The 14,126-nt window shown below is 47.2% G+C and overlaps 2 protein-coding genes across 2 annotated transcripts; both read right to left on the bottom strand.

The window, feature by feature from the left end:
* Positions 1–323: 323 nt before the first annotated feature.
* Positions 324–5,427, bottom strand: ltv1 (LTV1 ribosome biogenesis factor). Its single transcript, XM_076015621.1, has 11 exons — positions 5,245–5,427; positions 4,593–4,724; positions 4,150–4,407; positions 3,885–3,972; positions 3,488–3,614; positions 2,832–3,048; positions 2,615–2,742; positions 2,374–2,516; positions 1,854–1,906; positions 1,250–1,450; positions 324–853 (listed from the first exon to the last, which is right to left on the bottom strand). The coding sequence occupies exons 1-11, from the start codon at positions 5,245–5,247 to the stop codon at positions 743–745; spliced, it is 1,461 nt and encodes a 486-aa protein (XP_075871736.1). The 5' UTR covers positions 5,248–5,427; the 3' UTR covers positions 324–742.
* Positions 5,428–5,995: 568 nt separating this feature from the next.
* capn9 (calpain 9) lies at positions 5,996–13,966 on the bottom strand. Its single transcript, XM_076015640.1, has 20 exons — positions 13,642–13,966; positions 12,861–12,930; positions 12,652–12,770; positions 11,846–11,979; positions 11,571–11,739; positions 11,367–11,450; positions 10,848–10,933; positions 10,356–10,433; positions 10,063–10,223; positions 9,813–9,970; positions 8,911–9,119; positions 8,758–8,794; positions 8,601–8,681; positions 7,556–7,613; positions 7,378–7,442; positions 7,163–7,231; positions 6,785–6,863; positions 6,549–6,665; positions 6,415–6,473; positions 5,996–6,314 (listed from the first exon to the last, which is right to left on the bottom strand). Exons 1-20 carry the CDS (start codon positions 13,846–13,848, stop codon positions 6,288–6,290), a joined length of 2,067 nt encoding a protein of 688 aa, XP_075871755.1. The 5' UTR covers positions 13,849–13,966; the 3' UTR covers positions 5,996–6,287.
* Between the last annotated feature and the right edge of the window lie 160 nt (positions 13,967–14,126).

The following is a 14,126-nucleotide window of genomic DNA, read 5'->3' on the forward strand; positions in this document are numbered from 1 at the left end:
TGCTGCTGCCAGGGAACTTGAAGAACCGGCTCGGCTTAACGCTGCGGGAGGAAAACATCTTGGAATGTTTTTTGTTTTTTTTATAAATGCCAAAGTTCACATGATTGTAATTAAAGGCTGTGTCAACCGCCTCCGCTGTTCACTCTGAGTGGGACTATTCATTTGAGGAAATTCTGCCTGTGTTTAAAACGACGACAAGCATGTATCTAAAAAAAAAAGAATTAACCTGTTCTGCTGTACTACCATCGAGGTTTCAAACCTCAGCAGCATCCTCTGGCAGAAAATGTAGTTGTAAAACTAAGACAATCTTTGTACACACACCGTCACACACAGCAAATATTTTAATGGAACTGTGAGAGAAAATAAATGTTTTCTTTGCAAAAATCTCTTTTCTTTTTTTCACTTTTACAGGAAAAACAGTTGTTTGGTTCTATATGTAGTTCAAGTGGCTGCTTTGATATCAGAAGGGAAAAAGTTTCTTTCCAAATCCATGATGGGAAATAATCCTGCAGGTAATCCCCTTGGGCATGTCTCAACTGATGTCAGGTCGACTTCAGCTGATACCGGTTGGCCTCCAGCGGGAAGGAAGTGAGGGGAAAAAAATAAACAAATACCGCACTTCACCGGTAAGTCCAGAGGAGAACCAACTCCCAGCCAGCAAAGCGGGGACTGTCACAGGGTCAAGGTCCAAGTCTATTCGGGCGAGGCCGACCTCTGACCAGTGGGAGGGTCACGGCGGCCACTAAAGCTTCAGGCCCTGGACGTTGGTGCGCAGGCTCAGCAGCTGCTTCTCCTGACGCACCTTCTCCTCCTTGAACGCCTCCTGGTTGGCCTTCTTCTCCACCCGCCGCTCCTGTGTACACACACACAATTCAGGCTACATTCTGACTACTTGGTACATACACACACACTTGTTGTGTATATATATATATATATGTATATATATATATATATATATATATATATATATATATATATATATATATATATATATATATATATATATACATATATATATATATATATGTATGTATGTATATATATAAAAACAAAAACATTCACTCAAAGGCACTGTTGATGCTGACATCACGAAGGGCCATCAGCCGCGCTCACCACTATATATACATGTATATATACATATATACATATATGTATGTATGTATGTATATATATATAGAAAAACAAAAACATTCACTCAAAAGCACGTCTGTTGGTGCTGACATCACGAAGGGCCGCCGGCCACACTCACCTTGCGCTCCTCCTTGACGGCCTGCTTCCTGGCCCTCCTCTCCTCTCGGCTCTCCTGCTTGTCGCGGGGTTGCGTGGAGACGCGCGGCAGGTCCGAGTCGTTGATCCTGGTCATTCGCTCCGCCTGCCGGGCAGTGAGACCTCGGTTGGGCAGCACATCCAGGGGGACGCCCGTCTTACTGGACACGCGGATGGGCTTCGGCTGTGGTGCGCAGGAGGACAGGGGCGAGGAGGAGGACGTGAAGGAAGCAAAGGGAGAGGTTGGTGCGTTCAGTAAAACAGGAAGTAGATGTTGATGCTGTTGGCTGGGGGCTAAAAAAGCAAACCGCATGTCCAACTGTTAAAGCCCATTTCTCAATAACTCGACGCCGCTCAATAGCTCAAGAAGACGCGAGTGCAGACAGTAGAGACGAGTCATTTCCGAACACCTCAGGTAGCAGCAGCAGAAAACTGTAACGCTTCAAAGAGCTGCCAGGACCAGCTGGGTCACAGCCAACAGCCGGCACTCCCCACTGTGAATCAACATTCAACTCCGGCCTGGAATTTTACTAGTTTGCCCGGAACCATAAGGAAACAACATAATGTGACGCGGGGGAGGTTCTCACCTTCTTTGGTTCTTCAATGACTTTGGGTCTGTTGTAAATATTGGAGTAGGTGCCTAAAGACGGGAGGAGAAGCAGGTTGTGAATACGATCGGCAACACTGAGTGATGAAGACGTTCTACTTTCACAAGTTCCTGGACAGCAAACTACACCCTTGTAACAACCGACAGACGGACAGAAATATTTGCTCAACCTTATTGTTCTTCCGAGACGCCAGTGCAGCAGCCGTTCACAATTAATTATGCAAAATGCTTTGTGAATGTCCAGGAAACAGCATGTTTAGCCCTGTGATCACAGGCTGCTGCTAAAACTGATTTAACTTCAGCTGAGAGATAAATTTACACCGTTTGAGGAGATGAGGAAGAGAATACAATGCTTTTAATACAACAAGATGGAGATGATCATCAGCTACAGGCAGTGTTTAGCCTTGCTTAGCTTAGCATATCCTATCTTAGCTTAGCCTGGCTTGGCTCAGCACACGCACAGTTAAGTGAGGGTGACACGGAGGGCCCCATCTACTCACTGATGATGGTCTCACAGTCCCACTTCTCCTCCGGAGGCCCCAGGACCACCATCTCCAGCTCCTCCTCTTCCTCCTCCTCCTCCTCATCTTCCTCCTGCACCACAGGAAGTTCTCTGGGGCCCAAGTCGTCAGGCCGCAGCGATCTGAGCACAAGACCACATGAGTTCAGCAAAAGACGTTCTCAGTGTGTAGAAACAAGCAGGGGTTGGTTGGGTTGGGGAGGGGGCGGGGCTCTGCTCACTCCTTCTCCTTCTGGATGAAGTAGTCCTTGATGATCTCCTCCAGACGAGCGCTGTCGGGCTCGATGTAGCCTTCCAGCTCGGCGTTGTCCAGGGCGCCGATCTCGTCGTCGTCAAACTGCTCGTAGAACTGCAGCCGCACACAGACCACAGAGAACCGTTGTCCTCGGCGCCTCCCAATCAAGGACACCTCAAGGACAGGCTGGCGGCGGCGCTCACCTTCTCGAAGCGGTCGTCCAGCAGGGTGAGCTGCTCGTTCCTCCTCATCACCGACGACGACAGCGAGTACTCAGTGAAGCGGCTCTTTGTCTCCTCGTCCATGAACAGGAACTCTCGGGGGCCGCCGGGGCCCTCGTCCCCCGACAGCCCGCCTTCAGAATCAAAGTCGCCTTCGTCGTCCGTGTCCTCCCACTCGTCATCGTCGTCACCTTCGCCGCTGTCACACATTGAACGCACACGACGAAGAAGATCAGCAACACTCAAATGTTTTCGTGGAGAACAGGCATCTGACTGAGGCTCCACAGAGAGATTTCCAGGAAACAGCATGGTGAGCCCCGTGTTGACAGCCTCCAGCAGAAACAGAGTTAACTTTAACTGACGGCTGAATTCACACAGAAGATTCAATGTTGCATCGTGTCTTTACACCACTATAAACAAACTTCTCTTAAACCACAAAATCTTAGGTTTTAATCGAGGTGTGCATCAGCCACAGGCAAGAGGGAGAGGAGGAGGAAGAGGAGAGAAAGAAGAAGAAGAGGGAGGAGGAGGAGGAGGAGGAAGAGGAGGAGGAGGAAAAACACCTGCCTGAAGCTCCAGATTTGCAAACACTCATATCCGCTCATCTTTCAAAATTTCCCACATGGTAACCTCCTTACTCTGCACGTCTGCCGGTGCTGTTGGCTTGGATGATGAAGTCGTCGTCCAGGACGTTGTCGGGGTCGTCGTAGTCAAAGTCTTCGTCCAGAGCGGCCACGATGTCGGGGTCCATGTCGAGCCGCGGCCCTGGATGACAAAACAAAACAAAAGGAAACACAAAGGAGTGAGGAAGACTCAGCAACACAACAGAACAGCTGGCAGGCTCGTCTTCTGTGTTGTAGTTCGGGGTGCTGGCCAGAAGGTGGAGCAGGAGCAGCGAGAGGAGAAGAACTGCAGCTGTGGAACCACAATGTTTGGTTCCCTTTTTGTGATTGCTTCCCTGTGCATGGCTGGTCAGCTGTGGTCAGGAGGGGTCAGGTGGGGTCACACTGCGCCCCCTGGAGGTGTTCAGCTCACCTGAGATGGGAGCAGCTTTGTTCAGGAGCCCCACTTCTTCCTCAAACTCAGAGGCAAAGACAGACGACGGCAGCTGGATGGAAGTGGCCTGTCAGGACGAGCAGGAGGAGAGCCAGATGTTTTCAAAGGCCAGAAATACACAAACTTAAATAAATTAATGAATGAATAAAGCCAGTTGGCCACAAGTGTCAATCTTCAAAAACACAGATTTTCAAATTGGAAGCTTCTCAAAAACAATGAAGGCCGAAACGCTGCGCGGACTCACAGGTGCGCCGTCCATCACCTCCTCCTCTTCTTCCTCCACATCTTCCTCCTCCTCCTCCTCCTCATCATCATTATCATCATCATCATCACCACCACGGCGGAGGTGAACCTGCTGCCTGTCTGGGGAGGAGTGGGGCGGCGGCGCCGCCACCAGCTCCACGCCGCCCGATGCCTCCTTCAGGTGCTGTAGGTAGTTGTAGTCGTCGTCGAAGAAGACGCCAAAGTTCCTCTGCTCCTCGCGCCTCTTCTCAGTCTCGGCCTGGAAAACACAACCACAGCCAGTGGGTGGCGCTGTCAAAACTACAGCAAACTGCAGATCAGCATGACGTGCTGCGTCAGTGTTGTAACTGATGTCCGACCGTGAATAAAAAAAATAATTCTGTGAGCTGATTGTTTCACTCTGTGTGTGTGTGTGTGTGTTTCAAGCTGGCGGGCCATTCAGACCTTTGCGGCGGGCAGCAGGACATGCTGCGGCGCATTCTCGTCCGCCGCCAACGGGTCTCTCTGGCTCCTGTGGACAAGGTGAAAGGTCACGGCCTTCTTCTTCTCGATGAACGACTTCTTCTTTCGATGAGGCTGAGGAGAGAAACAACAGCAGAATCTGATTTACACAAAAGGATACAAAAGGAAAATCGTTTAATATATATACACACAACATGATAATTGAGTTTAAAGCATATTTCAATCCACACTGATTTTCACTGAACAGAACAAAGCGAAACGTCAGATCCGAGAAACCACACTATGAAAACAATCACAAGCAAAGACTGCACTACTGTTGTCACGCTGAATGCTAGATCATTCTCACCGCGGGACTGTTGCTCCATTAAAATATATATATATATATATATATATATATATATATATATATATATATATATATATATATATATGTATATGTATATATATACATATATATATATACATATATATATACACACACAACAGTTAAATTCACCGATTCTAAGTTTGCTAAAAATACGTCGTTCAGACCGCGTATCCTGTAACAACACGCTGTCGTTCTCATGAAAACACAGCTGCGACTTTAGCCGCCGTGAGCTAACTGGGCTAAGTTTCTGTCGAGATGTCAGCTCACCATCCTGCGTCCCGGTCTCTGGCGGCTCTGCGATAGATTTCAAAGCTCCTCTGGCATCCACAGAAAACACGGAAACTATGGTCGCAGAGAACAAACTAGACCCGAGGACAGAGGCTGCTGTTGACCCACGTTGGACTCTCCTCCACCATGCTGCTCCCGACACAACCGGAAGGAACCAAATCCCGAGGAGAAAAAAAAGTAACGAGGGGGTTTGATACGATGTTAACATGCCCAAATATGATGTTGGAATGGAATAATTCATAAATACAATGTGTTTTTAAGTGAGAAAGTAAAAACAAACAAACAAACAATGTCTGCATATGTCAACGCGATGTGTTCCATACAAGTTTACACATTTTGTTGTTGGTATAGTCCAAACGCGAGACGGGACTTCCTGGACAGTATCGCCTCCTGCTGGCCCGGAAGTGCCTCGTGTACTCATAGCTGTAAACATTAATGTTACAGACTGTCAGCCAAACCGTTTACCTAAATTGTTGAAAAAATGTATAATGAATTTAAATATATCCTTATTATATTTCAAAACGGAAATATAGAGACGTCTTTGGATTTATGCATTTGTAATGTTATTGTCCAGTTCTAATTAAGTTTCAAATCTTTATCTTCATCTGTGGTTCCTCCTCCTCATGACTGTTTTGTCATTAGAAGTATGTTTCTTTGTGTGTGTGTGTGTGTGTGTGTGTGTGTGTGTGTGTGTGTGTGTGTGTGTATTCATTGAAGTCGACACTTAAACCTTAATTCAGAGGGTTTTATTTCCCATTTAATGTCAGGGTGCAGAGAAAAAACAAAAATACAATGATCAATACAACAATGTGTTTTGAAATTTGATTCCTTTTAATTATTCTTTTAATTTTAGAAAATTTTAACGTGACTCACAGACAAAAAAAAGCTCTGACAACTGACAATAAAACGTGCCCATGTTCGCCACTCAGGACCTAAATTTCGCCATTGCTGCTGGTCAGACTGGAGAAGGCGCTGCTGCTCCTTATTCTTACGGCGGCTCTACTTGGGGATCCAGCTCCTCCTCAGACGTTCATTGCCATCAAGATGAACTGTACGGAGGGAAAATACACAGTAACCAACCACATTACAATAACAGTGAGAGCATGGTGATGGAGCCCAACACAGAAGAAGGAATTCAGCCGAGTCTACCTGTGCCAAGCTGATTTTGGCACGTCCCCTCTTGGATCCATCCAGAGCCTGGAAGACTCCTGGCAGAGACACAGAGTTTCACTCAGCAACTTTTCGACTGGCAGATTGTCATATGCAACGCCACTGTTACGTACGGAACATGTTCTCCAGACGGACAATGCAGGTGAGGTAGTCGTCAAAGTCGATGTCGTAGTTGGCATCGGCGAACCTCAGGCAGATGAGCTGCAGGAGCTCATTGTTCAGGCTCATTCCTTCAGCGGGGCGAGCAGAAAAACTGTCAGACTCCGCCATACGCATCTGCGTTACAGACATCTGCCTGTCTGAAACACAAATGCCTGGGGGAACCCAATTTTACTACGTGGACTCTCACCTGCGGCCTTCAGAGCGCTGCGGAGTTCGTAGGACGACATCTTTCCCGAGCGGTCGGTGTCGAAGGACAGGAAGAGCATCTGCAACCAACGACAGCAGGTCACAGTCGACACCCTCAAAGAAAAAGCCTCAAACACAGCTAACAGCATTTCATTTTTACTATTAATACTATCAACAATTAGTTGTTGAATAAGAAATACATTGATTTTTTTCTTATCAACAGTTTTTACATAAAACTGCTGTGCGAAATTTTTGTTTATCTTGATTTTTTTAAATCCAGCTCTCTGAAGCTCAGGAGGTGTTTTTTTTCTCCTCTGTTCATTTCTGATTTTTTCCTCTCCCCTTTTCATTTCATTTTCTGAGCTGAATCAACACGTACAATCCACTTCTTCATCTTTTCCCAGAAGACTTTGAACTCTTGGAACTCCAGCATTCCGGTGTTGTCCACCTGGTTCACATGTCAAGGGAAAAAAAAATGTGGCGCTGCAGGTGTTTTCAAGCACATTTTATCACAACAGTTTTGATTCCTAGTAAGGATTCTATTCTATTCTATTCTATTCTATTCTATTCTGAGTGAGTCAAGAGGAAGGATACGTCCATCAGGTTGATGATGCTGTGGCAGGTGGCGAGCGTCAACCCGTCGAACTTGATCTCTTTTCCTGGGGGACAGAAAAGCATAAGTACAAGAAATCAACAAAAAAAAGGTTTTGACTGAGTCTGACTGAGCGGCAAACAACAAACAGGAAGTTTTGAAACAGGGCGGCGGGCTCACGTCTGCTGAGGACACCGTTCAGCATCTGCTGGAGCTCCCGGGCAGAGATGGCCTGGTCCTGTGGAGGCGGCAGGAGATGTTAAAGAGACAAAACTGACAAAGACAAAAAAAGAAAACACACCCACCTCAGACTTCCAAAACAAATGATTCCATTGAACTTGTTGACATTGTTAGATTAATATCTTGTTTGCACTTGTGACTTTCCTCTTAAACAATTGTATGTAGCAAAAAGGGAAATATTTTGTTTTTACACTGTTGAATTGTTTTGTACTGTAATTAGTTGATAAAAAAAATAATGTTTATATGCCTAAATTATCATTATTATCTTTGTCTTGTGTTTCACCGTGATCCTAATCAACTAACTCAAGGCAAATCACAAAATCTTTAGATGATACGAGCCCAGTGTTAACTTAATATCAGATTGATATCAAATTTCCCAGTATTGCCCATCCCTAGTTTTTCCAACCAAACATCTTTCATTCTTCCCCATATTATTTTTCCATCCTGTACTCCAGTGGAGTCATGTCACAAGATTAATTATCAAAGAGTTAGCTCTTTGTTTGCATACTCCTTCAAAAAAAAAGTTTAATTTGTTGGATCTTCCAGGTTCAATGGCAAAAGAAAAACAAAGGTGGCCTCAGCCAACTAACCAGCAGTAGCTAACAGTGCCCTCTGTGACGTCACAAAGGGATGGTTTATAGGCTACTGCATGGAGAAACTTTATTGGAAAGTCGAGCCGGCAGAAGCTGCAGGGACAAATCTTTTTCTCATATCTGGGACGTTCGATCAACTTTTACCTCAAAAGCGCTAAATCACACCCATAGGCGTCTCCAAGCTCTGTGTGCAATAAAAGAGAGAACCAACTGATACCTCCAGAGCAAGCAAGGAGCAGCAGTGGCCAGGAAAGACTCCAGCAGACCCTGACTTTGGATGCTAACATGCGTTGAACAATATCATTTTGTCTTTTTTTTTTTGTCTTCCTGCAGACTGTGGGAGCTTCAGCAACGACGGGCAGGTGGGCGTGTGACACTTTGCGCTGTCTTACATCTCCAGCAAGCTGCTCAAACAGCCTCCTCAGGCCTTTCTCCTCCTCCGTCTCCTCTTCTGGAAGGCTGGGTGGTGGCGGCTGTTGGGAGTGATGGGCCCAGTTCAGTAAAAGCTCACAGGATTGGCCGGTTTAGCCGCCTCGTTTCCCTACTTACATCCGGGAGGTCGGCGTCCACCTTGGTCCCCATCTCCCTGTTTGGACAGAAAGCACAGCATTGTGACAAAGCTTCTTTTCCTCCTCCTCCTCTTCCTCCTCCTCTTTGTTCGCGTCGACCTCCCGAGTACTAAACAACTCGCTAAACACTTACAGAGCCCCGGCTTTCTTCTCGCTGAAGACCCGCACCAGGAAGTCGGCCTCATGATGCGGCTGGAAGGTGGTGGGGACCAGCAGGTAGTCTCCGGGTGGCAGCGTGAAGCGCTCCGAGATCTCCCGGGTGTTTATGTAGGTGCGGCTGCGAGCCTTGGAGGCGTGGTAGCGGAAGAAATCCTTGCTGGCCTGGTCTTCGTTTTCTGGAGCCTGGACGCAGACAAATTGAACCAAACATGATTGACCTCTAGATCGGTAAAGGAGTGTTTGGAGAAAAACAAAGAGAAGAAACAGATATTTAACTAATTGCTTTCTGCATATGGTGTGAGGGTTTTTTTTGTCAAAGCTTTAAGTTGTCGTGGAGGCGTTCAACAGGGATCATTGTTCGGCCCATTGTTCTCCACTAGAATTTGAATTTAGTCATTTATTTTTTTAAAGCAATCAGAGACAGTACATATTAATAAACACTTGCATGTAAATATGCTGGATTATAGTTTGTGGCTGTGACTTACATACTCTGATGAAGATGATGTTCAAAGTAACATCAACAAAACTAATAAAAGGGTTTGACTACCAACAGACCGACAACATGCCACGTTTCTCATAATGGAGTGACTGCAAGAAGGTGCATCATTAAAGTGTATTAGTGTTAAGATGAAAGAGAAGAACACCGCCGACCATGTGTATCGCCCCCTACAGTAAAGTAATAGATTGCATTCCATAAAAATAAAAAACGATTTCTGCAGTGTTGCGGTGATGGCACGGTGTTCCTATTGTCTTGATTGTGACAATCCCCACGCACACTTTTGCACAACACTTCAGAGAAAGAGCGTCTCTGCCCGAGTGAAATGGCATCACAGGGTCGAAAGAAAAGTAAAAAAGAAGCTCCACCCCCCCTCTGACCTCGTACACGGTGAAGCCGATGGTCTCCATGTCGAGCCCCTCCTTCCTCATCTCCCGCCGGTTCTTCTGCATCAGCGCGATCACCACGCTGCACATGTCGTCGTCATCGTCAGCGTCCTCCAGCCTCAGCTTGAACTGCGGGTTGGTCCAGAAGGTGTCTGCACATCCGAGGGGTTCAGATGACGGTTTTCATTTGGAGGTTCGAAATTCTTTGGGGTTTGAGTCTGAAGACAGATTAAGTCACTCTCACCGATGTAGTTCCTGCAGCCTCCAGCGGTGGAGCCGCGGATCCAACTGCCCTCTAGCATGTTGACCTCCCAGTGGCGCTGTGTGCTGTCGGTCAGCGAATCCGGCGTCATGTTGCAGATCTCAACCCTGCTGTAGTTCCTCTTGAAGTCCTCAAACTCCATCCTGGAGTCCCAAGAAAAAACACACACACAATCGCACACAGTCACACAGAGTCACACAGTTCCAGAGGTGCAGGACCTGAGGCTCCACCTCCTATTGGGGGTTGACGAGGGGGTGACACTCTCTGCAACTCACCAGAACTCTCCGTCGTCTTGAGAGTTCTGCATGATGCGCCTTTTGTCCGCCGGGTCCACGTAACTCCACTCTCTCGAACTGAAACACACACACACACACAGCTCAACAAGGCTGCAGTTTGGATCAAATTTTAACTTCAACCTTCAACCTCAGCTGTTTGGTCACATCAGGACCTCGAACGAGTGAAGAAGGTGTCGATGCAGCATCAAGGCAAGAGCCATTATCAACCTTCTCCAAAGATGCTTTGTGTTTTTATTTTCTTCCCAGTGATCCTCAAATTTGCATACATTTATCCCAGTTTTTGGGTTTTTTTCTTTTAGAGTTAGATGAATCTTTATTGTTGCTGACATGGAAACACTGAGTTGCAGTTTGACAGATGGACACGGATAAAACACACAAAATAAACGTCAAATAGATGAAAGATGATGTTGAGCTCTCAACACAAGACAACACAACCCGTTGGTTGGTCACCTGCTCTGTATTACTGCTTACTTGTCACTCCAGTCACCGTTCCACTCCACTTGGCCCCAGGGGTTCCTGATCCGGATCAGCTGGACCTTCCTTCCTCTGACAGTCACCTGGAGGTAGAAAAATGTATTTATTTATTTGTTTGTTTGTTTGTTTGTTTTAGAAATAAATAGAAAGATAACCTACAAGTCCTAGAGTTCAAGTGCAATTGGCCAAAGCAGATGGTGCATGGGGTGCCTTGTGACGCAATGCTGGGGGTGGAGTTTAACTATCCACAGCCAATCAGCTGCAGAGAAAAGCATTCAGTTGCTCTTCTTCTACTGAGAAAATGTCGTCTGGCTGTGATCAGACTGACTGTTTGTGTCACAGGTTCAGCCCTGGCCATAGCTCCGCCCCTTTCTCCTTAAAGGACTCTGATTGGTCCGGTCATATTTTGACATTAGAGGTTATTGTGTGTTTTTTTTTTTAAAAATAAGTCAGCCTTGAAGTTGCTGCTGCATCATAGCCACGACGATGAGGAAGCTTGCAGACGAGCGGACTCACCTCTTCCAGGCCTGTGACAGAGTAGGCGTGTCCCTTCACCAGGCCGGTGGAGGTCTTGGCCTCTGACTCTGCCGAGCTGGAGACCTGCAGAAACCACCCATACACACAGACACACACACACACAAAGCCGGGGTTTGTTTGAGACTCTGGACGGTACAATAACAAACCAAATCAAATGATTTTCCTCTTTTCGCTTCTGCTTACGTCGATGGAGCAACCCATCATGCAGCCTCGGTCCAAGGCCTTCTTCATGATAGTGAACATGTTGTCAGGAGCCTTGGCGGTCTCGTACACCTCGCCCACGCCGCCAGTGAAGTCCTCCATGGCCTCCAGCGTGCTGCCACCCTTCAGGGACTCGTAGCTGCTGTGCAGCCTGACGGAGGAAGGAGATGCGAGGCAGTGAGAAGCCGCTGAAGAGAGATTCACGTTTAGGAGTCACCAGCTCCAGTTTGTGTCCGTCCAGGTGTTGCGTCACTCACTTGGCGTAGGCCTTCTCCAGCAGGGCGCTCCAGAACTCGTTGTTCGAGGCCGAGTGGAGCAGGATGAGCTTGTCCCTCACCGTCGGCAGCCGGTCGTCCACCACGATGTCCAGCCACTTGTTGTGGTGCCAGAACTGTCAGCAGAGGTGGGAGGTAACAAAGTACATGTACTTCGTTACTCTGCTTAGGTAGATTTTGCAGGTATCTGCACTTTTTCACATTTCTCTCTTTGACAACTTTTTACTTGAACTCCCAACATCTGTTCACAAAAATCTGTACTTCCTACTCCTTCTATTGGAAAAAGGGTTAGGGTTAGGGTTAGGCTATTATTACTGTAGCTGTTGTTGCTCAAAGTGGAGCTATTTGAATTGTGTAGTTGTGTAATTAAATATACAAGTGGATCATATTTTAAAGGGAAAAAATCTGTCAGTGTGAGTGTCAACGTATTGTTTGATTAATTGCAAAACAAAATCTTTTTCACTTTTTACTTAAGTAAATTTCAGACCCTGTACTTTTTACTTTTACTTGAGTAAAATAGTTCAAGTGCTTTTAAAGTACTCTAATGTAAATGTAAATACTTTTGCCTCCTCTCACTGTCACCCATAACGTGCTTTTCAAAAACACGGCTCGTCCTCTATTGTGTTGACGTTTGAGTGAACAACCTCAGAAATGAATCAATTTGCGGATGAATCGTTCATCAGTTGCCTCTGTGGTTGGTGCAGAGTGGAACTTCATCTAAGATGGATGGAAGACCTGCTAGCCAATCAACACCCCCGGTTCAGCCAATCAGCTGACCCGGACCGTACCTGGAAGTGAAAGATGCCGGCATATCTGTGGTCAAAGTCCTGGTCCGGGGGAACAACTCGGGCCAAGGCTTCTTTCTTGAGGGTCAGGGAAGCGATGGCCGCCAGGAGCCAGCAGTCGCCTGTGGTGCATTGTGGGTAAATAGGTAATGAAACACAAAAGAGCAGCAGCGAAACGCATGGAAAGTGAGACTGGGTGCGATGGGACCGACCCAGTTGTCCCTGGCAGATGTCCGTCCTGTCGGCGTTGCCCACGATGAACTTTGGTTTGCTGCAGATTTCCTGTGGAGCAGGAAGAGCATGAAAGGTAACTGTTGCAAAGTGACACATGTCCCAGATGGGTGTGTGCACATTCCAGGCATATTAATCTGCCATAACACACACAACACAACACAACACAACACAACGCAGGAATTCAACTCCATTCAAGGAACGCCCAGCGTAGAAATGTGTCCTGGTTGTGAAATTTAAAATGAAGGATGAACCGTTGACTGGGTCATCGTGCTAACTGGTGGACAGAGATGCTAACGCAGGTATCATCTGGTGGATGAAGCTGCAGACGGTGCATCTAGGAGGGGGAAAAACAAACGGCCCAAACCCTCGGCTTTGTTTACAGTCAGTGCCCCAGCAGAACTGGTTCTGCAGCAGTGGCTCATCTGGGCTGTTGGTGGCGGTTGGGAAAATCAGTGCACTAGGCGTTAGATTCTGCCTAGTCTTGCAGTTTGGCGGCAGGTAAAGGTGAAAATCAGAGCTACCAGAGTGTTTCAGGGTGTCTGAAGGACCTTCTGGAATGCGAGCCGCAAAATCAATCAATTTTTAACTAATATTTTAGAGCACTACATCACAAGCAAAGGCATCTTGAATTGCTTTGCACAATCAAGAAGAAACCAACTGAAACTCAGAAACCCCCCAAGAACTGCAGGTAGGGCAGAAGTTCCTTGAACAATGTCTCTAAAAGACCTGCAGGTGTGATTCCGCTGGGTCTTAACTCACCGTGGGCCTCTTCCATTCGATCTGGACGGGGACACTCTGGCTGTAGTAGAGTGAGGAATCCACGGCGGGGAAGTCGGGGTCCTCAAACAGAACCCCCGTCTGCAGACATTCGGACCGGAGCTGCTCAAAAGATTTGCCATTTGATTGTGTGTTCTCAGCCTTGGTGGAGCCGTAGCCCCGGCCGGAGAGTGTGGAATGGAGGGGCATCTCGCGCCTCTTCCTGCTGGTTCTACTGCTGGGGGAGTGGAGGACAACCTAGCGAGAGGAGCTTCAGCAGCAGCTGTGAGCCGTGTGAGTGTGTGTGTGTCTGTGTGTGCCAGCAGCGAGTGACGAGCCCGTCAGGCTGGTTGAGCTGGGAGACACACACCCGCCCAACAGACTCAAACTGGTTTGGCCTCCTTCAGCGGTGAACCTCACCCACTCTGTCCACCAGTCTGCTGCTGTCCTCAACCCTGGATTCATCACTGCACTCTTTCTCTCTCACT

The sequence above is a fragment of the Nelusetta ayraudi genome, unplaced genomic scaffold (genome assembly GCF_046127955.1).
Source record: "Nelusetta ayraudi isolate G7.1 ecotype Tasmania unplaced genomic scaffold, CSIRO-AGI_Nayr_v1 ptg000192l, whole genome shotgun sequence".
Taxonomy (NCBI): Eukaryota; Metazoa; Chordata; class Actinopteri; order Tetraodontiformes; family Monacanthidae; genus Nelusetta; species Nelusetta ayraudi.